Source organism: Staurois parvus, unplaced genomic scaffold (assembly GCF_062004578.1).
Source record: "Staurois parvus isolate SC_StPar_1 unplaced genomic scaffold, SC_StPar_1.0 ptg000165l, whole genome shotgun sequence".
NCBI classification, from domain to species: Eukaryota; Metazoa; Chordata; class Amphibia; order Anura; family Ranidae; genus Staurois; species Staurois parvus.
Genome location: NW_028317961.1, coordinates 19,234,745 through 19,256,938, shown reverse-complemented (window position 1 = coordinate 19,256,938; position 22,194 = coordinate 19,234,745). Strand labels below are relative to the sequence as shown.

Here is a 22,194-nt window from a genome sequence, read left to right as displayed (position 1 = left end):
TTGAATTACCCAGGTTAACAGCAGAGAAACAGATGATCACATACTAGAGTTGCTGAACCATGAAAAGGCAAAGCTTTAATGTCTCCCAGTGAAATCACTCTAAGAATCACAACAATGGTTCCTTGTTTTGTACCCATGGACACCATCCAAACATTAAGAGGACTTTTTCTTATAAAATTATTCACCCAAATGGGTAGTAATAATGAAGTCTACACCAACACAACTAATTTTCAGTATATATCATGCTTTTTGTTTCATATAAGTGTCTGTAGGGAGTTTAAAGGATAACTGCCATGAGAGATATATGTAGGTAGGTTATGAGTAGTAATGAGTGGAATATGTAGTAGGTATTAGAAATTTGAGTAGGTTGCTGTTGCAGAACCCCTCTCTGAAATTCTAGATGCCTGGATTTGTTTAATTTCAATATTTTCTATGTTGCTAACCAGGTACAAATATGGAGATATTCACCAGCTGTGGGGGGAGCTTCATAGTGAAGTCAGAACACCTGATCTGCATACTTGTTGTAGTCAGTTATTCAGACGTTATTCAGAAAGTATTGAAGCTAATAGGTCAACATGAAAGCCAGGCACTTAGTATTTTCATAAGAAACCATTTGAAATAATTTCTAATGGTTTCTAAGGGTGGCAGGGTTGCATAGGTTTCCATTAATAACTCTGGAAAAGACTTAAAGCAAACCTGTATTTTGTCCATGCATGGAAAAACAAAAATAGAATTTAAGGCTGATGGCACACAGGTAATTCGGCTGCTAGCTAAAAATGTTGCCTGTGTATTGTGTATCTATGGAATCGCTCCCTCTGTAGCTAGATGTTTCTCTGTTGTTGTTCCAAACGCTGCTCAATTCCCATCACTAGCGATGGCAGCAAAAATCTCGTTGCCTCAGCTACACTTTGGGATCCTGATGCTGCTGATTCTGACATATTGTAAGGGGCAGGATTACTTTCGGCAGGCTATACCAGCCATTCTCAACAATGGTTCCTCGGTAGGTTGCTAGGGGTTCTATGACCTTTGGTTGATTGAATTCCCATTTGATGGCGCTGGCATAGTTCTGGAGTCAGTGCCATTTTGCAAAGCCAGCTGCATGGCAACAATAATCTTTTTAGCTATCCTTAGGAGTGGTATTCTGTTTAGCACTGTAGGGAGGGTTTTCTTCGCATTGACCACCAATGTAAGGGGAATTTTCCCACTGATCACCAATTAATAGTTTTTAATCAAGGGTTTCCCAAGACCCAAAAAGTATTTTAAAGGTTCCTTTGGGGTAAAATGGTTGAGAAAGGCCTATACTTACCTTCCCATCACTGTCCTGCTATCCTGTTTGCCTGAGGGAATGAGAAGAAGAAGCCCTGTGTAAGGGGGGAGCTTTGGCATTGCACACATTTGAGGACATCTTTCCCCCATGAGACATTGCTTTTTGTCTGGGTGGTCAGTCTCCAAATACCAGTGCTGTCATAGAGGAGAATAATTGGCCCTGTGTGTGCTCATAACTGTTTGTTTTTTTTTACTCAGTCCTATGGGAGTGAAGTGGCAGGGGAGCAAAAGTAAGCAGGTGCAAGGGCCAGCACTGAATTTAAACTATTTCTTTCCCCTGCATTGGTCCTTACATGTTGACTTTAGGTTTAGTGTAAAATTTTCAGGGGAGGGTTACATATACTATGGGGGTGATTTACTAAAACTGGAGAGTGCAAAATCTGGTGCAGCTGTGTATGGGAGCCAATCAGCTTCTAAGGGCTCTTTCACACGGGTGTTCCGTATGACTGTTTTTCTTCTGTCCGTTTACAGATGAAAAAAGGAAACCCATGTATTTCTATGGACTAGTGGATGTAAACGGATGACAGATAACGGAAAACCCTTATTTTTCTTCAGTAAAAAAAACAAAATAGACAAAAAATGGATGTAACAGACGAAAACAGATGTACATGGACATACGGTCCATTTTTGCATTGGTAAAGAATGTGAAAAAACGGATGTGAACTGATGAAAAATGGATGTGAACTGATGAAAAACTGATGTGAACTGATCTATTTTTTCTTGGCAAAAACGTGACTGAACTGATGAAAAAAACTGAACGCCCATGTGAAAGGACCCTAACTGCAGCTTGTTCAATTAAGCTTTGACAAAAACAACATAGAAGCTGATTGGTTTCTATCCAGTTTTAGTACATCAACCTCTATATATCTACCAGGCAATATTTGTGGTGTGTTACTCTTCCTAGCAGTCCATTCTAATATCATTCAGCTTTGTTACCTTATCTTTGTATATACTGCCACCTTCACTCTTATTGCAGGTGACAATTCATGTGAAAGGATTCATCAAGGCAGACTAAAGATTTCAAAAAATATTTATTTACACACGTACACAACAAATGTTATTATCTAATGTCTGCACTTTTAACAGCTGTAGTCACATAAACATAGCTATACCAATTGGCTACGTTTGGGATAGCTACATTCTAAAGACTTAGATGGTGGGCTTCAGATTGTAAGATTTTGGGTTATGTGTTTGGGTGGGTGGACTAGATTTTCATTTGACGGTCACATCTCCCATCTAATTAATACTGACAAATGTGAGACCCATTTTTGCCTCATTCTAAAGGATACTGTCTGTGATGGCACTAACTAAGATCTTAAAGCAAAAGTTTAGCTAAAAAAAAAATGTTTTCTCACCAACTTTAGTCATATCACATCATCACAGCTGTAGTGAAATATGTCACATGATGTTACAAGCTGGATCCTGTAGAAATATTCACCACAGGGCTGCCGGTCTTCTTCCTGGTGCTGAACGTCTGGTGCTGTGGGGGTTAATAGCTTTGAGTTTCCAGGCTCTGCTGCACTAAAGATGATCTGAAGGAGACAAGCCCCCCCCCCCCCCCCCCTTTCTCCAGCTCTATTGAGAAAAGTACCCTGGCTTTAACATGGGCTGTGAATGGAGGAGAGAATCCTGTGAATGATCAGACTCCCTCCACCCCCCCCCCCCAAATCATTTTACAGGCAGTGTAATCAGTGAAATAACTTTTCCAATGGAGGAGAGTGCAGGAAGGGGCACAATCATCTTTAGTGCAGCCGAGCCTGGAGACCTGAAGCTTTTAACACACACAGTGCCAGAAGATCAGCAGCAGGAAGAGTACAGGGCAGACCTGCGGTGAAGAATCCAGCAGCCTGGAAATAATGGACATGCTTTATTACAGGTAGGTAGTGTAAGTAAATTTGTAGAAAAATGAATGTTTTTTGGCTAAGCTTCAGACTTAAATTACCTAGTCTGCAATTCTAATTGTTCCAGTAATTTCCAAAAAAGAACATTTACAGTTCTAATAAGGGTGAGCATACAAGTTGAAGAGGATAGTGGAATGTAAAATGTTTACAAATAATATTGTCCATCCCCTATTTTTTTCTTTTTATTTTGGATAGAGAAGGGAGGGATAAGAATTTTTGTCAGGTTTTATTACTAGCAGTGCCTGTATTGGAGAGATTTCTTGCCATTTCCGCTTCCTGGCAGCAGGTCATTGGAAAGATTTCCTGTCTTTTTCTTGTCCCTGTGAAAAGCTGACCTTAGAACAGAAAGTGAATGGAAATCTCTTCAGACAGACACAGACAGCAGCACAAATCTGACTAAAGTGTGCCATACACTGTAGGATTCTTCTTGTTCAGGCCCAAGGGCTAAACTGTGTGGATGGATGTATCTCTTTTTCTGGTACATCACAAGCAGCTGTCAAAATACTCAAACAGTGGCTGCAGATAATTGGATGCAGCCACTGTACAGCTGACATGTTTCTGACTGGCTCCTTCAAATTGCAGGTCAAAGGATGTCGGTCAGGAGGATGCCAGTTGGGCCACCCATAGCATGAAATTCACTCAGTGTGTAGTCACCTTAGGGTTCTAACTGTTCCTCACAATGTAAAAAAAAACAGTTTTACTGAAGTTGTGCTTTAACAATACCTAGAACATATCTAAATATTGTATTTAATAGATATATTTTAATGGCTATATTATCAGGTCGTGCAACCAGGGACGCTGAAACTCTCCCACTTGCAAGAAGGAGTTTATACTCTACAGTTGACTGTGACTGACACTTCTGGACAGAAGAGCTCTGACAATGTCTCCGTCAGTGTTCTCCCTGCTGAACATCATGTATCAGGTAGGTCACAAATGATCTGTTTTACTTATAAAACAGTACTTTTACAAAGACTTTATATTATATATCTATTATAAGATCAGTGATGTTCAGTAATTCATAATAGCCAAACATTTCAGTGACCACACAGATAGCTATAATAGCCCTATATCCTGTTAGTTTTGTGTTCAAGCTTCACCTTTGAGCTTGTATTATCTGAAATTAATAATTGATGCATGTAAAATAAAAGAAGCTTATTAAAGCCCAACTTTGGGCGGATAAAAAATAGCTTGTTTTGTCTAGGGTAGAGAAGAAACATTTTTCCTTACCTGATCCTGTACTCCCACAGTAGGCGGTGCTCCCCCGCAAGCAGTGGGCTGTACGTTGGTGTCCTCATGTCCAGAGCAGGACTATGGACCCTGCTCTAGTCTTGATGACGTCAGGACTATAGACTGCTAGACCGCAGGGGGTGCAGAAGCTATGGGGACTGGTTTAGCTGTGGGGATGTGCGGAGGTATATCTCCTTTTCTTGTTCCCTTAGACATAAACAAGCAAATTATCCCTTGCTGTGAGGCTGTGCCTATACTGAAAGGGTTGTTTTTTTTATTTGCCTGGAGTTGGTGCAAGAAATATTCTAATGTATCTTCTCACAATTTGAGGCATAAGATACAGAGCCAAGATGCCACAAGAATGAATGATCCATCTTTGTCAAAAGGATCTATTAGCTTTCATTATTTCTTGAGTGACTGACCTAGAAACGTATGCATATCAGGCGTTCTGACTTCACTAGCTGCTTACTTATTTTGGGTCAGCAGCTCAGAAGGTACTGGAGCCAGAGAAAATCAAGCATTTAGCAATGGAATGCTACATGTTCCACACAGCACAGGTTTCCTTTGAACAAACCAGGTTATATTCAAATGTTCTTAACTTGGCAAAGTTGATAAAAAAAAAAAAAGATTCCTTAAGTTTGACAACACTGCCATCTAGTGCTCGCAAATCAACGCTAGCGGAATGAATCTAAAACTACTAAAGACCTATAAGACTTGTGCATTAGGATTTTACTTGCACATGATTGAAGGATTGAGGTCAGCCAGCACAGCTTTATCTCATTTACTCAGCTAAGTAAAAATTCACTTTCATAAGGCCTTGTGTACACTTGCCTTGCCCTCTGAAGAGCGATCTGCATTTGATTGCTTCTTAGAAGGCAGTGGAAAAGCAGTGAGCAGTTATATTGTCTCCTCACCACCTGTTTTAACCCCTTATAACCCCACACCAGTGCTTTGTGACCACATGCATTGCTATGCAGTTTTGGAGTGGTTGCGGGGCACCCCCATTCAGTTGAATGAGTGGATAATTTTTGCCGTACCTACATACATACACCCCCATTTGCTGCCTTTGCAGCTTAAGCAGAAGCGGTTGGGGAAAACTGCAAAAACACGGCTGAAAGCCTAAAGCGGCATAATAATAGGAGAAAGCATAATGACAGAGAGGTGATCTTAAGGGCTCTTGCACAAAGGCACCAAAAATGCCACATTTTTCAGGCATTTTTTATTTACTGATCTGAATGCAGCCCAGTGGCCTGTGCACACAGATTATTATTATTATACAGGATTTATATAGCGCCAACAGTTTGCTCAGCGCTTTACATTATGGTGGGACAGTATACAAGACAGTACAGTAACAATACAATTCAATACAAGAGGGGTTCGAGGGCCCTGCTCCTTGGAGCTTACATTCTAGGAGGGAGGGGATAGTGGTACAAGAGGTAATAACTGTGGGGGATGGAGTGGTTGGAAGAGTAGAGGTTTTCAGTATTAGCTGAGGGCGGGGTAGGCTTCCCTAAAGAGATTTCAGAGTGCGCCTAAAAGTGAGCAGAGTTGGCGATAGTCTGATGGATTGGGGTAGGGAGTTCCAGAGGATGGGGGAAGCCCTGGAGAAGTCCTGGAGATGAGCATGGGAGGAGGAGACAAGGGAGCTAGCGAGTAGGAGGTCTTGTATAAATGTACAGATGTATAAATAACAGTAAATTAGCACTGTCTTTAGATCAGTATAAAGAATTCAAACATCTGTGTTAGTGGTCAGTATTTTATGTGCGTACGTGCATAAATTACACATCCCCCTTGAATAGTAGATGATATTATTTGAATATTTGGCATTCGTTGAGTTAGCAGAATTGTTACACGTGTTTACACTTATACACGTGTAAGTGGGCCTCACTGAGTTATTTTTCACAGGAACTTTCTCCCAGGAAGATACATCAGTACTGTGTGCAAGGACCCTATCAGTGTTCTGTTTCTACTTTCATTGTCCAGTCACAGGGTGGATAGGAGACCTGCAATTTAAAGTAAAATTCTAACAGAAAGCTCAGGTTTCCTTCTCTGCCAGACGGGACAGTGTTGTGTATAAATCCCAGGACAGGACAAAAATCAAATGCTTTGGCTGGTATACCTCTCAATTATATATATTCTGTCTCTATATTTAGCTGTTTGCCAGGCGTTCAGCAAGATCATAAATTAAAAGAAACCCAAAATAATAAAAACACTTTTCTTTGATAAATATTTACTTGTACTGAGAGAAATATGGAGACCACCATTGAGTATGGATGGGGGGACTGACCTCACATGACTTCTACTGACTTAGAAGGCAAGATTGTGACATCACACTAAATCAAAAAAACATTGGTTAATGTTTAAAACTGTTTAATTATATATTTTGTATTTACTGTAGTCAGTAAATGCACTCACTTCTTTAAAGCAGAATTAAACTCAAAAGCAAACATTTTAGTACATTTATTATATTGCAGCTTACCATTTGATGCAGTGGCTGCATTCGTTTTTCTTTTATGTGCTTTCTTTCCTTTTATTTTCACCTGTGATCGAGCCAGAAAGTTTGTTCTTTTTCAACAGAATAAGCTGTCCCTCAAATGTAGCAGTTAGAGTGTTGAGACAAACCATTTACCACTGACCAGGGTGCTTACAGCTTTTATTTATTCATGTAAATACTTTATCCCCCCAAAAGAACTGTGTGAAGTAACTGCAGTTTGAGCTGGAGATTGGCTTCAATTAGTTAGCATCTAAATTTGCTTGTACATCTAACACTCTGTTTCCCCCTGACTGACAATGTTGCCATCCAAATCTGCTCCCTCTGCACCTTCATCCAGAGTGGGGGCACTCTAATACAGGAGGTGTGTTACTGGCCAGATCACCAGGTGAAAATAGAAGGAAAAAAAGCCTAAATAAAGAAACTAATGCAGCCACCACATCTAAGGATTAGTAATCTGCACTATATTACATTTTTGGCTTTGGGTTTAATACTACTTTAATTAAAGATGACATATTGGAATACATTGCAATTATTGAAAAAAAGCCCTTTGGGAAAATGGTAGTCATTAGAGATCAAATCAATGCACCTATCTGATATATTTTGCCCATTTGTGGTCTGTAAGTGTGACATGAATTGTGTCGCTGTTTATCTGTTTGGTACAGTTCCCCCTTATGAACACATTTAAACCAAACCTCGCACTAAAAATGAAAGGTCTGCTTATTTATTTGCCCCCCCCACATGCCAAAATGCTACAGTAAAATAGAAAAAAACTATAGAGAAAAATGTTAGTAAATGTGCCTATTTTACCACCAGTTTCTGCCTGTGAGATGCTAGGGAATGTTGATTTAGCTCGGATTTCACAAGATTAGCACAGGAATGTCTTTTTAAGAAATGTCAAATATTCAATGCTCCCATGATATTGTCCCTACAGTGCAGGGGGTGAGGTATTTTATTATCCTACATATGTTTTCAATTCCACTGCAGTTTTTCTGCATGTTGGAGGCAAGCCTGGATAAATTAGCAGACCTTGCTTTGTAGTGCAAGGTCCGCTTTAATCCAGTGAGAGTCCATACATATTTAAGATTACTGTAAAATGTTTACATATTGTATATTTGTTTGTGTGTCTTCAAATGACTATAACCTAGATCTATTAAGCATCAGTTGCTGTTAAGGTTGGGCGAAGATGCCAAACAGCGCCCCCTTCCCAAATGTATGGGTATTGTGTGTCAGCAAAAATCCCCTCCCCCTCACAAAAAAATAAAATTCAAGTACTAATATTCACACCCACCTCAGCAAAAATTCCCTTTGCAAGTCCAAATTTTCCCTATGCAAAAAAATAAACCCTCTTGCAGTACAAATCTCCCCTCCCAGCTCAAATACACTCTCTCCCCAAATCTCCCCTCCTAGCATAAAACCTCTCCCTCTTCCAAATCCCCCCTTTCCCAGCACAAATCCCTACAAATCCCCTCTCCTAGCACAAACCCTGCCCCTAATTTCCCCTCCTAGCACATATCCCCCAGCCATCCCCACTATCACAAATTACCCCCCCCCCCAATTTCCTCTCCTTAACACAGATTTCCCTCCAAATCACCCCTCCTAGAACAACCCTCCAAATCCTCAACCACACTCAGGGCAGCCGCTTGCCCACCCCTTGTCCTCACCCTGGTTGTTACATATAATATATATTTTTTTATTATTGAATCTATTTGTTAAAAACCATCCCATCCCCCCCCCCCTCCTTCTGCCAGGTGCACTTTACTCATCATAATTTTACTGCAGTAACTGTACATAAAAGGTTTTATTAATAAAAAAGTAGTAACGTATTGAAATAAAAATAACATTTATTGTACACAGTATTATCTTTTGCTCTGCCATCACTCCAACCTTTTCCCAGAAATGTCTTCTTGTTAAGCGACCCCTTTCATGCTTTGTACTTGTGTAAAGAAAATAAAGAAATGATTCATCATTTCTTTCCACTTTAGTTCCTCTATAATACCAGAAATATGGAATTTAAAGTGGACCTGAACCCAGAATGTGGGGATTTGTGATCTTGCAGGGAGCATTTACAAATGGTAATTGTGTCTAAGCAGTATCGTGAAAAATATGCATTTGTCTTTAATTCTTCCTAAAAAATAGCAGTTCATTTCCTGTCAAAGCACTCCTGTTCCTTGAACCTTATAGCTGTGTGTCTGCAGTGTGAGATCATGTAAGGCACCGTGAGGTTGATTTACTAAAGGCAAATAGACTGTGCACTTTCCAAAGTGCAGTTGCACTCTGCAAGTGTTGTTGCTCCAGAGCTTAGTAAATGAGCAAAAGCTCTGCTGACTTCCTTTGTCCAATCATGTGCAAGCAAAAATGCTGTTTTTTTAAATTTCCCCTGCATGTGATTGGATATTCTTTGCAAAGTGAAGCTTTCCCTCATTTACTAAGCTCTGAAGCAACTGCACTTTGAAAAGTGCACAGTCTATTTGCCTTAAGGAAAACAACCCCTGTGCCTATGACTACTAGTCTCAAGGGATTTGGTTCTCCTTGCTAGAGAGGAAGCTGCTTCATTCATTTTGTGGATATGGGGTTCCTCCACTTCTCTGGCTGCTTCTTGAATATTCCCGCACTAGTTATCATATTACTAATCATTAAGGAAGCAGCTCTGACTTGAAAAAGCAAAATCCTGATACTCTACCAAGATGGCTGCCCCCACAAAGAGAAACCGTTCAGAACAAGGCATAATGATAAGTCAGTATTTGGAAAATGATCAGATTAAGGGAGCCTACTATTCCTAGTCCTTTGCCCTCTGCTTTTTTAGGCACACCTCCTACAGTTCTGGTCCGCCTAACCACTTTTGGACCTTGGATGTACAAGGTACATCCAAAAAGATCTTTTATCTTAATAACATGAGCATTCATCATATGCCCTGGATTACCTCTTCAACCACTACCTGTATAACAGGCATAATCACCAGAACCAGCTGTCACTTTGACAGCTCACTCCCAGTCTGCTGCCGAATGAAGACAGAATGGCTGTTTAAATAAGCCAACAAGCAATGTTTTCCAGTTTCATCAATAAATGTGTTTTCACTGTGGATTTAGGCTTGCTATTTTATGCACAGAGAGTTGTTATTTGATCTGTAATGTCAAAGAAGAACTTAGGTCTAAGAAAAAATAATCTGCTGTATAAAATTGGAGAATTCCTTAGATCTGTAAATATACAGTATTTTGTCTGTGTCTGCCTTTTGTCATTGACAGCACTGACATTATGGAGAGAGTGGCTTCTGTGTTTGTTTTTTAATTCTCTCTCGTGGGTATGACAGTAGGGAATAAGTAAGACATATTTTCATAGAAGACATTTCTGGTTTGAATCTGCATCTGTCTTATTTCTTATTTTTATTATTTCTTAATTCTCCCCATCTTAAAATGCAAGTCTCGTGTTCTTATTACTATTTTTTTTTTGTAGCATAACAGGCTTCGCCTATTACTAAAGTACCACCTTTGGGTGAAATTACCCTATACGTGACTTGTATTCTGAACAAAATAACCTTTTCTTCATTAATAATGCAAGCTAGTAATCCATATTTCTTTTCCCTTTTTTGTGCCACAGCTTCCACAACCTGCAGTGGAGCCTGCAGCCGCTACCAGTTTATCTGTGACGATGGGTGTTGTATAGATATTACTTTAGCATGCGACAGAGTGGTGCAATGTCCGGATGGCTCTGATGAAGCTTTTTGCCAGAACTGTGAGTAATAGCAAATCACAATGTAGTTATGTGAAAAAAAAAGGATTCTGTTCATGAATAGTTTAAAACGGAAGGGGGAAAGTTATGACTCTTTACAAGAGATGCTTGCAGACTTTACTGTAGCAGTATGGACTTAGGCAAAAAGCAAGGTGCAAGAATTATAACAAACAATGAACACCTGTCAATACTCATAAACATAGGATGTTGTGGATCAGCCAGCTCCAGTGATATCATGATGTAACAGGAAACACCAATCATATTTGTACTGCATTAATAAATAATACACAAGTTACTGGTTTAATTGATTTATAGATGATTTTAGTGAAGACAAGGCAACAGAGAAAAACACATCCTGTTGTTTTTCTCTGTTTTTTCTACACTTCATTGGTTGCTGGTTTTTATTTCCCGCAGCAATGATTGCAGTTATTGATTTAAATTCCATGTAATGTGGGGATAAGAATGTGAGACAGGAACCAAGATGAAACACTATTTAAAATGTATGAGCCATCAAAGTTGATATGAAATAATTGTATTTAATGTAATTTGAGATTTTTTCTTGATTAATGTACACTACATGCTACAGCTAATTGATGTGATTTATATCTTTTTTTTTTTAGTTAGCTCTGGTCGAAAAACTGTGATTCACATCACTGAAAAAACAGAAAGCCATTCAAATACTGGAAAAATGACTGAAACAGAAAACAATCCAGCACTAGAAAAATCAAGGCTCACTGGAAAGATTTTTGTATCCATGGATAAGGAAAAGAATCAGTCACTCCATCAGGAATCTCCTTACAATCGTATGCTCAGCACAGGTGGGTGTAGCATCTCTTGGTTGCTGTAAACTGCACTCACACTTAGGCTAGCCATACACTATACAACCTAATTTTTCAATCTCTGTTCAACAACTTTTAAGCCTCATTCACATGGGGGGATTTGATCAGTGCCCTATGTAGGGCCATGTTTACCCGCAAGATGATGCACAGGTGTTCCATGTATCCCCATGCAGGCAATCCCATTCATGTCTATTAGGACATAGCAACAGCTTCCAATATGACATCTGTAAACTCACCATGGGTGTGTTCGAGGCCGTACACCCACATGGATGCCACATTGGGAACCTTGAAGCAGATGGGCTAGAGCAGCAGAAGACCACACTGGGTGCCAGTGTACCCATCTTCTGATGGCTACTTCCAGCAGGATAATGCACCATGTCACAAAGCTCAAATTATCTCAAACTGGTTTCTTTAACATGACAATGAGTTCACTGTACTCCAGTGGCCTGCAAAGTTACCAGCTCTCAATCCAATAGAGCACCTTTGGGATGTGCTGCAATGGAAGAATCGCATCATGGATGTGCAGCCGACAAATCTGCAGCAACTGCGTGAAGCTATCATGTCCATATTGACCAAAATCTCTGAGGAATGTTTCCAACACCTTGTTGAATTAAGGTAGTTCTGAAGACAAAAGGGGCTCCTACCTGGTACTAGCAAAGTGTACCTAATAAAGTGGCTGACGAGTGTATGATATATACATGTATGACTTCTAGAAACATTATAAAAAGTGAGTTATGCACAGTTGATATACTTATTTATTAATCAGTGAATGTTACATTCATCAAACATTCATTGATAGTTGCGTCTTCCCACCAACGTAGCGCATATATGTGGCCTCTCAGCAGGTGGGCTTTAGCACTGAGCGACTGCATATATGTGTCTATTGGTAAACAGTTTACTGTGCTGATAGTGCGCTCACTGCACGCTCCTAGCACAGCAACTAACATGTACCAGAAAGCTTCCGATGCATGCTTGCGATTGGGATCTTTCCCTTCATGTGACTGCTGTGACAGCCAGAAATTCTGAAGGACCCTCTGCACACTGGTATATACCCTTTCAAGCAAACTGTGCAACAAATAGGGATATTTGGTTCACACATATTGCAATACATGTTTAAGCCAATCACAGCAGTCACATGATCTGAATGCCCACCTCCGCTTCCTGACATTTTGATCCAGCTAAAGGGTCAGGAGGTGGCGACGGGAAGGGGTTAATGATTCCCTGTAATTTAAAATACGCACCAGGAAGACTCACCTGCAATCTCCTTATTTCACTTTTTTTTGCGACTTACATTTTCAATGTTTTGTTTATAATGTTTATTTAAATTGAGTGCAGCACAGAATTTTTAAAAAAATATAATATGTATATCTAAACCCAAGAACAAAATTGTACAATATTGTAGCATTCAAGGCCTTAGATGTGGTGACTGCATTTGTTTACTTTTTCCTTTTTATTCGGTAAAATGCATTTTCAAGCAATGTTTTTTTATGTGTTGAAACAAAGACAGAAGAGAGGGCGCACAAACCGCGTGCATTGCAATAAAAGCATTTTATTTCAAATGTAAAAACTTCTCCAATAGACTCACAAAAGTCAATGACTGCAATGATATGGCTGCAGTCATTGGCGTTTGTAAGTATATTGGAGTTTTCACATTTGAAATAAAATGGTCTTGTGGTAATGCACAAGGCTGATGCGCCCTCTTTTTTGTCTTTCAGCCTTTGGTCTAAGGATCTCACCTGTTTAAAGTGGGCAGCAAGGCCTATGCATTGCAGGCTTCCTGATGGTTGGTTTCTTCTTGTTCAGTCAGATCGGAAGAGAAATACAACCTAGGACTGTCTCTATACACTCATACCTTTTTGAGGTTTTTATTTGTGTTGTAATGTTTTTAGCTCTACCTAGTTCTCTTCTGTCAACACCTCCCTCTGGAGTTGGTAATGGTGATGAGGACAGGAGGAGAAAAGTGTTTGTAGACCAAATTAGGAGAACAGCCTAGGGTGACAATACTGCTTCTCCATAGATACAATACAATGCATGTGTTACTATCTAGGATAGGAAGAGTGTTACTGGCAGGATCAATATCATAAATAAAGGGGAACAAACTTGTAAAAAGAATAACATGGCCATCACATCCAAGGACTGATAAGCTGCAATATATTACATGATCATTCTTGGGTTTAGATATACTATACATATTAAAAACTCATCAGATACTGAGATATTGCCTGATTTAACACTTTAAATACTCCAGGAAAGATCACATAATATGTCATAGTGAGCTTTATGGGATAGTAGAGGAAGTAGTCTGTTTAAGGAAGGCCATAAGAAAGGGGTTGGCATGCCAGCTCCTACCCTTTGAGAGCTAAAGTGCTGAGCAGGGATAATAAACTTGATTGGGGATCCTATTCCTTAGCAATATCATATATTATTGCTTTGCTGGGAACTTGGAAGGAGATTGTACAGAGCAGTGCCCCAAATGAGTACTTTCCTTGTTTTCTATCAGCTGCCAAACAGTTGATCCAAGTGCTGTAGTAATACAACTGTATTGCACATGTGTGGGAGTTCCATTCATGTTGCCTCCCAGTGGTCCATTAAGGATGGTTCAGGGTGTGGAAGATGAATCAGAGATGACAAGTGATGATGGATAAATTAGAACACCCTTAACATCCATAACTATTGCAAAGTTTAAAGCACCAGTATTTACAGAGAGAGGAAAAAAAAGATAGGCAGCCTTTCCACTATTTGCATTGTGTTACAATAAATGAAGCGTGACACATGTACACCATTTGTTGCCTCCTAATACACTAGATTGCCAAAAGTATTGGGATGCCTGCCTTTACACGCACATGAACTTTAATGGCATCCTAGTCTTTGTCCGTAGGGTTCAATATTGAGTTGGCTCACTCTTTGCAGCTATAACAGCTTCAACTCTTCTGGGAAGGCTGTCCACAAGGTTTAGGAGTGTGTCTATGGGAATGTTTGGCCATTCTTTCAGAAGTGCATTTGTGGCGAGGTCAGGCACTGATGTCGGACAAGAAGGCCTGGCTCGCAGTCTCTGCTCTAATTCATCCTAAAGGAGTTCTGTCGGGTTGGGGTCAGGGCTTTGTGCAGGTCAGTCAAGTTCCTTCACCACAAACTCGCTCATCCATGTGTTTATGAGCCTTGCTTTGTGCACTGGTGTGCAGTCATGTTAGAACAGGAAGGGGCCATCTCCAAACTGTTCCCACAAAGTTGGGAGCATGAAATTGTCCAAAATGTCTTGGTATGCTGATGCCTTAAGAGTTCTCGTCACAGGAACTAAGGGGCCAAGTCCATCCCCTGAAAACAACCCCACACCATAATCCCCCTCCAGCAAACTTTACACATGGCACAATGCAGTCAGGCAAGTACTTTTCTCCTGGCAACCACCGAACCCAGACACGTCCATCGGATTGCCAGACAGAGAAGCATGATTTGTTACTCCAGAGAACATGTCCCCACTGCTCTAGAGTTCAGTGGTGGCGTGCTTTACACCACTACATCCGACGCTTTGCATTGCACTTGGTCTTGTAAGGCTTGGATGCAGCTGCTTGGCCATGAAAACCCATTTCATGAAGCTCTGTATGCATTGTTGTTGTGCTAATCTGAAGGCCATGAAACGTTTGGAGATCTTTAGCTATTGACTCTGTAAGTAGTTGGCTACTTCTGTGCACTGTGCACTTCAGCATGCGCTGACCCCGCTCTGTCATTTTACATGGCCTACCACTTCATGGCAGAGTTGCTGTTGTTCCCAGTTGCTTCCAATTTGTTATAATACCACTAACAGTTGACCATGGAATATTTAGTAGGAAGGACATTTCACGGATGGACTTATTGCACAGGTAGCAACCTATAACGATACCACGCTTGAATTCACTGAGCTCCTGAGGGCGATCCATTCTTTCATAAAGGTTTGTAGAAGCAGTGTGCATGCCTTGATTTTATACACCTGTGGCCATGCAGGTGATTGGAACGCTTGAATCCAATAATTTGGAGGGGTGTACAAATACTTTGGCAATATAGTGTATGTTTGAATAGAGCACAAATAAACCTATTATTTAATCTCTTAAAGGATACATGTTATGCGCTAACTAAATAAAGCAGTTATTCAACTTTCTTACAATTTCAGGAGTGTTGAATACCTGTTCCACCTGCCTAATGTTGTGTTTTCTCCTGCTGCCTTGTAAGTCCTGTAGTATTCTATGAGTTGGTAAGAAAAATCACGGCATGAGCGGAAGGAGTAGGTATTCATTCTGAAATGTGGAATACATTGCAAAGGGGCCAGCAAAGCAGTGGCATTTGAAGACATGAGCCACTTGGAAAGTAGGTATACATGCTTTTCTTTTACAATCCAGGCTTCTTTTACAGGTGACATCTTCAGCACTCAATAGGTGGTACTTAGTAGATGTTAAAGAAGTTGCTATTGACATTTAGAAGAATTGTCAGTATTAACCATTGAAATATTAAACATTAGGTTTGATTTAATAAAACCAGTGCAGCTGTGCATAATAGTCAATCGGCTTCTAACCTCAAATTGTTCATTGAAGCCTTGACAGTAAAACCTGGAAGATGATTGGTTACTATGCACATCTGCAACAGATTCTGTGTGCACCAGTTTTAGTGAATCTTCCCTACTGTTGTCAGCCAAATTACCAGCAGAAGAAGAAACTCCCGATGGGGATTCAGCAAATGTATTTATCTGGCAAACTGACAAGTAGGACAACAATAAGTCATACAGTGTCATTAAGGATAAATGTTTATGTAGAGTATAAACTATCAGCATAGCTACTCTAGACTCTGGGTGAGCACAGTAGTCTATCTACTAACACATACTTTGTAGCATTATATGGGGATTTTGTTGCTAAACGACAACAGCAGCTGCCACAATATTGTATATATAGTAACTCTATTCAAAAGGTTACATCCTTCAGAGCTCCACACACATTGGATGCTTCTTTGCAAGTGCCACTTTAAAAGCTATACGGACCTTTCTTGTCACTGCAACATGCAAAGATGTAAGAAAAGTTATGAAGGGGTTATTTATGGAGAGGGAATGTAAAATCCAAGAGGCATGAAAAACAAAGATCTAGCTGCTTATTGATACTCCACTATGTGGGGCTTTTCTGGGGAGGGAGTCAATTGATTGTGTCAGTAGCCCTATGTGTTGTAGTTAAGCAAAGTCCTCTTGATGTCACCTTGTCACAAAAAAGCAGAGGGCGTACTGATGTAACAGAATATCTCTGGTAAAAATATTAACATCCTTATCTTCTGTACTAAATATAGAGTCTCCCATTTCCATTATATGTTGTAAATGGCAACCCTTATTCTTCCAAGAGTCAAATATACTGTTGCCACTTTTTTTAGCCATTTTCAACTTTTGGATTTCTGTATAATTGAAAAACTGTGATTATCCCAATGTGCTCCTTACATGTCCAAAGGGCAGCACAGTGGCATCCAGGGGCGGACTGACCAGTTGGAAACTTGGGCACTGCCCGAGGGCCCGGGGTCAGTAGGGGGCCCAATGAGATGCCCCTGGTACCTTTTTCATAGGCTTTTTTTGAGTTTGGGCAAGAACACAGGGGCCTCATAATCCCCTATTGCCCGGGGGCCCCATGAGTTGTCAGTCTGCCCCTGGTGGCATCTATACTGAAACGTACTGTAGATAGCACCTGAATACACAGAAAAATCCCAGAAGTACAGTTTTCTAAAGTCAGCAAATCCCAATGCATAGATGGCTCATATCTGTGTACTGAGGTGTACAAAAAGATGCAGGTGTGTTGTGTATGCAAATTGTGGTGCCATTCAAAATGAATGTCACTGTAATGCATTACATTTTAACACACGCTAGTGCAACTCACTAACCTGAAAAAGCCCTAATACAGAAAGTTGTTTAGGCCAGTTTTACAAACACGCATTGTGGACAAATGGTGGTGCAGTATGTTGTGGTGCCTTTAATGTAAATTACACTCCAGTGCATCTGCGTTACAGCTAACCACAAAGTACAAAAGGGAAAAAAAAGTTTGTTTCTCCCCCAGCTTCCATCAGTATACAGAAACTCATGGCAGCCTTGCAGACACAAGCTTTCAACAGCCTAATTTTAAAAATAATTTTTATTAAAAATAATAAAAATTGCTTAGGACTAGTTGTCATTAGTTATCATATTCAATGGCTTGTTGCAAGTTAATAAATAAGTGTATTAATAAAGTGGTGATAGATAAAGTGCATAATTGGTTTGTTAATCCAGCTGATGGTTGAGAAAAATCATTTAAATGGATTTGTCATTTTAAAAGCATACATTTTTTCAGAAACGCACAAATGAAATTTTAGGTTGGGGGCAGCCAGAATGTGCTGTTGCAAATTATGGCCTCATGCACACAGATATTTATTAGCTGAAAACTCCTCCAGTGCAAAATCCACACCACTTTCCAGCATCTATGGAGCCACAGGTTCCTGTACAGCCGCCAATACAAGTGAATGACTATACACCCTGTACTTGTGTAAATGCCAGTAGTTTGTGCATCAGGATCTACCCACACACGTGCATGCAGCGTACTTCTTTACACTATCATGTTTGAGGAAATATGCACAGGTAAATGCCTGGAGGGTTTTTCAGCAAACATGCATGAGGCCTATTGGACAACAAATGTTTCCCCAAATAGTTAACCACTTCAGCTTTTACACCTGTATACCTCTTATGGACTAGAGCAAATTTTACATTTCTGCTATAAGTCAAAAATTTTGACTCAACTCAATTTGCTTTGTCATTCTTGCTGTAGGAAGTGACATTTACAAAGAAAAAAACATTATACAGTTAAAATTGCCGGCAAATGAAACTTCATCACAACTTCTTTAACAGAAAAATAAAGTACAGAAACAGACCCCTTGGGTCTGCTCTGTGTTTTGGGGAACCTTTGAGGTTTGTGTGCCAGAAGGGAGATATCACTTGCTTCCAATTTAAAACTTTTTTTTTGCTTTGTAAATATCAGTGCTTTAAAAATTCACATGCTTCGGGCTGAATCGAATTAACCCCCCTTGCAATTTTTTTGACACCTCTTGCCTATTAGCCCCCGGTCACATTGGCTGCAATTTGGCATGCTATTTGCATGCCAGGCGACTTGCAAATTGTATGTAAAGTCGCACCCTATTGTCCGCTATTAGAGCAGTCATATCGGTGCTGTTCCGACTTGGTTGGAGCCGCACCGATTTCTAAAGTAGTGCATGCACTACTTTTGTTATGATTTGCATAGACTTTTGTGTCAGATGTCTTGCAAATCGCAATGAAATCGGCAGGTCACCTTATTTTGAAATCATGCAACTTCACTGTAAGTCGCACGATTTCAAAATTGGCTTTGATGTGACCGGGGTGTTAGTCCAGAAAATTAAAATGGTCATTTTTAGTTTAACATATTCAACTGCCACTGATTTCAGTTGATTTTGGGATTATGCTGGCCATGGATGGGTCGAAAACTGGCCGTTTAAAAAACAAAAATGAAAAATCGGTCGTTCAATAGGCCGACGTTACTACCAATGGTAAAAAAGAATCGGCCGATTTTCGTCCTGTCTACGGCCGGCATTTAATTACTTCTGTCCCTGCAGAGAGCCCCGCTATTATAGTTGACATGAAAAAGTATTGCGGTTGCAACAATGTATCCATTTGTATGCATTTCGGATACAGATGGTTTTATTCGGATACAAATAGATACATTGTTACAACCGCAATACTTTTTCATGTCAAATATAATAGCGGACTGGAATTCTTCTTCTTTTTCTTTTTCTTTCAGGTCATGGCTCATGCGCAGATTTTTATCGGTAAAACGAAAAAAGGTTTGCCCATCATTGCCGGGAAAATCAGCCGATCGGCAAAATCGGCCGATTTGTTTCCAACTTTACAAATAAAAAAAATGTGCCAAAACCCTGAAAAACGGCTGACCAATAAACCCACTAACGGTGCGAAAATCGGACGATTTTTTCTTTCAGCCGAAAAATCGGCCGATTTTTGACCCATCTATGGCCTGCATTAGCATCCAAACTTCTTTGAGGTTTGGCAAGCCCTGCTCGACTCGAATCCAGGGCAGTTAAGCTCATCACTCGTCAGCATTGTCACTTCTGATTCACAAGCCTGTAGATTATCATTCAGCACCTAGCCGCACTTAGACCTGCCTACGGCATGCCCAAATAAAGTGGTTAAACACTATAATATACATTACACTAAACATATGTATTCTATGATATTTTTTCATGTTTTAATACAGGAACAATGGTACGTCCCACAACAGCAGATCCTAGAGGACATCGTAAAGTGGTTCCAGGTGACTTTTTATTTTAATTAGGGCTTTAAACTCAACTCCAACCACAACATTTTATTAGTTTAAATAGAGGGTTAGAGTTAGACCCTCTGCCAGGTTTTTGTTCCTCTGTTTCTATTGGAAATATTCCTTCTAATTTCCTATCCCTGTGCCAGGGTTTCACAAAAATTGGGAGTGATAAGAAATCTGACCAGTGGGGAAAGATAGATAAACAAAAACACTCCTTTAAAAAAAAAAAAGGATTAGAACCTCTGTCGTTTTAGTATTGTCTGTGTCTTCCTACCCAGGTGACACCTTATCATCATGAGTGTGCTAATATACATTGCAATTGGTAAGACTGCAAAACAGAATTAAAGAGTCATTAAAGATTGGAGTAATTAGAAATATTTGAATTATGAAGATATGTAAGGTTTCTAAAATTCTAACTTGTGCTTAAACTATGTGTCAGATCAAAAACGTTTTTTTTGCCCAGTTTTGGATGGAGTGGGAATAATTAGATCCCCTGTCAAATGTTACTGCTAACCAGGACTCCTTTAGAGAGGTTTCCTCTCACTTTCTTCTGACAATGGTTTTCCCCAGGCAGGAAGTGAGGGAAAATCTGCAACAGGGACAGTAATTAAAATCTGACAGGGGTTCTATCTTTCACCTACTCTGCTAAGAATAGTATTTTTTCTGCCTCTGTTGCAGTTGGGGTGTTCCCCTCATTTCCTTTCTGGTAAAATGTTGTCAGCATGACAGGAAGCGAGGTTAAAATGAATGGAGCTCTGGATTGCAGTAAAAAACAAACACTGGTTCTAAACCTTCTCCACTCTACTCAAAACTAAGAAAAAAAAGTTTTAGTGAGCATACACTTTAACCAGCAGAGCTGCTCTCCTGCACCAGATCACATATCTAGTACATGATCCGGCTCTTCTGGGTAGAGGAAGAGCGCACCTTGATTGACTGCTGGGACCCGCTGATCAACAAATAGGAAGACAGTACAGAGCTCTGTGAATGTCATCGAGGATTTGCTGGTTTTTGTTTCCCTGCAAAGCAAGAAATGAAAACCGACACATCCCTTAGTAAAAACATCACACAGTGACAGCACAAAGCACTGTTAGACACAGGGTTACCCTTTGATTGCCCCTAGATGTTAACCCTTTCCCAGCCAGTGTCATTAATACAGTGTCATTGTATAACATTAGCACTGTATTAGTGTCACTGGTTCCCACAAAGTGTCAAAAGTGTCAGATTGCCCGTCATACTATCACAGTCCTGCTGTTAGTTGCTGATCACCCCAATTACTAGTATAAAAAAAAATCTAGTTTATATACCATAGTTTGTAGACACTATAATTTTTGTGAAACTAATCAGTAGTGAATATACTAATCAATATACACTTATATTTACTAAAAATATATAGAAGAATGCATTTTGGCCTAAGTTTATGAAGAAATTAGATTTTTAAAAAATTTTTGTTATTGGATATGTTTTATAACAAAAAGTAAAAAATAGTTGTTTTTTTGTTTTTTCATTTTCATTTTTTTTAAATTTTATATAATAAAAAACCCAGTGGTGATCAAATACCACAAAAAAGCTCTATTTGTGTGAAAACATTATTTAAATTTCATTTGGGTACAGTGTTGATCGCACATTTGTCAGTTAAAGTAACACAGTGCCAAATAACAATAAATGGCATTGCCATGATGGAGGTAAAATCTTCCAGAGGGCAAGTGGGTAAAGTGATTCTGTTGCTAAGATTAACAAACTAAAACAGAAGCTGTTTAACTGCTTTAGCTCTGCCCCATAGCAGAAATACTGTTACAAGGCGGCAGCTGTGCGCAAAATCACGTGTGTGTGTGTGTATATATATATATATATATATATATATATATATATATATATATATATACGTGATTTAGCATTTCTGGATAGGGGGTGCACACGTGCCCTACCCACGCCGCCATTCTCACTGTCAATCACCAGGTCCACAAAATTTATGTCCTTTCTTTCACACAAATAGAGCTTTCTTTCGGTGGTATATGATCACCTGTGTGCTTTTTATTTTTTGTGCTATAAACAAAAAAAAGTCCAAAAAGTTTGAAAAAAACTATATTTTTTACGTTCGGCTATAAAAAAATATATAGTAAACTCAAAGTTAGTAAAAAATTTAGGCCAAAATGTATTCTGTTACATGTCTTTGGAAAAGAAATTCCAATAAGTGTATATTGATTGCTTTGTGTGAAAGTTATAGCATCTACAGACTATGGTATAGATAACAGAATTTACACAACTTTTACTTTCTGACTGCCTATCACATTTCTTGAGGTGCTAAAATACCAGGACAGTACAAACACCCCTAAATGACCCCTTTTCAGAAA

The 22,194-nt window shown here is 39.6% G+C and overlaps 1 protein-coding gene across 3 annotated transcripts in view; it reads left to right on the top strand.

The window, feature by feature from the left end:
- LRP11 (LDL receptor related protein 11) overlaps positions 1 to 22,194 on the top strand; it is a 50,754-nt gene that overhangs the window by 18,039 nt on the left and 10,521 nt on the right. For 2 of the 3 annotated variants that reach the window (XM_089676280.1, XM_089676279.1), the window contains exons 3-6: positions 4,008 to 4,149; positions 10,543 to 10,677; positions 11,295 to 11,492; positions 19,781 to 19,837. In XM_089676280.1, coding sequence (XP_089532406.1) covers positions 4,008 to 4,149; positions 10,543 to 10,677; positions 11,295 to 11,492; positions 19,781 to 19,837 — 532 coding nt within the window. The remainder of the gene's footprint in view (positions 1 to 4,007; positions 4,150 to 10,542; positions 10,678 to 11,294; positions 11,493 to 19,780; positions 19,838 to 22,194) is intronic. The other variant, XM_089676281.1, reaches the window with a different exon arrangement.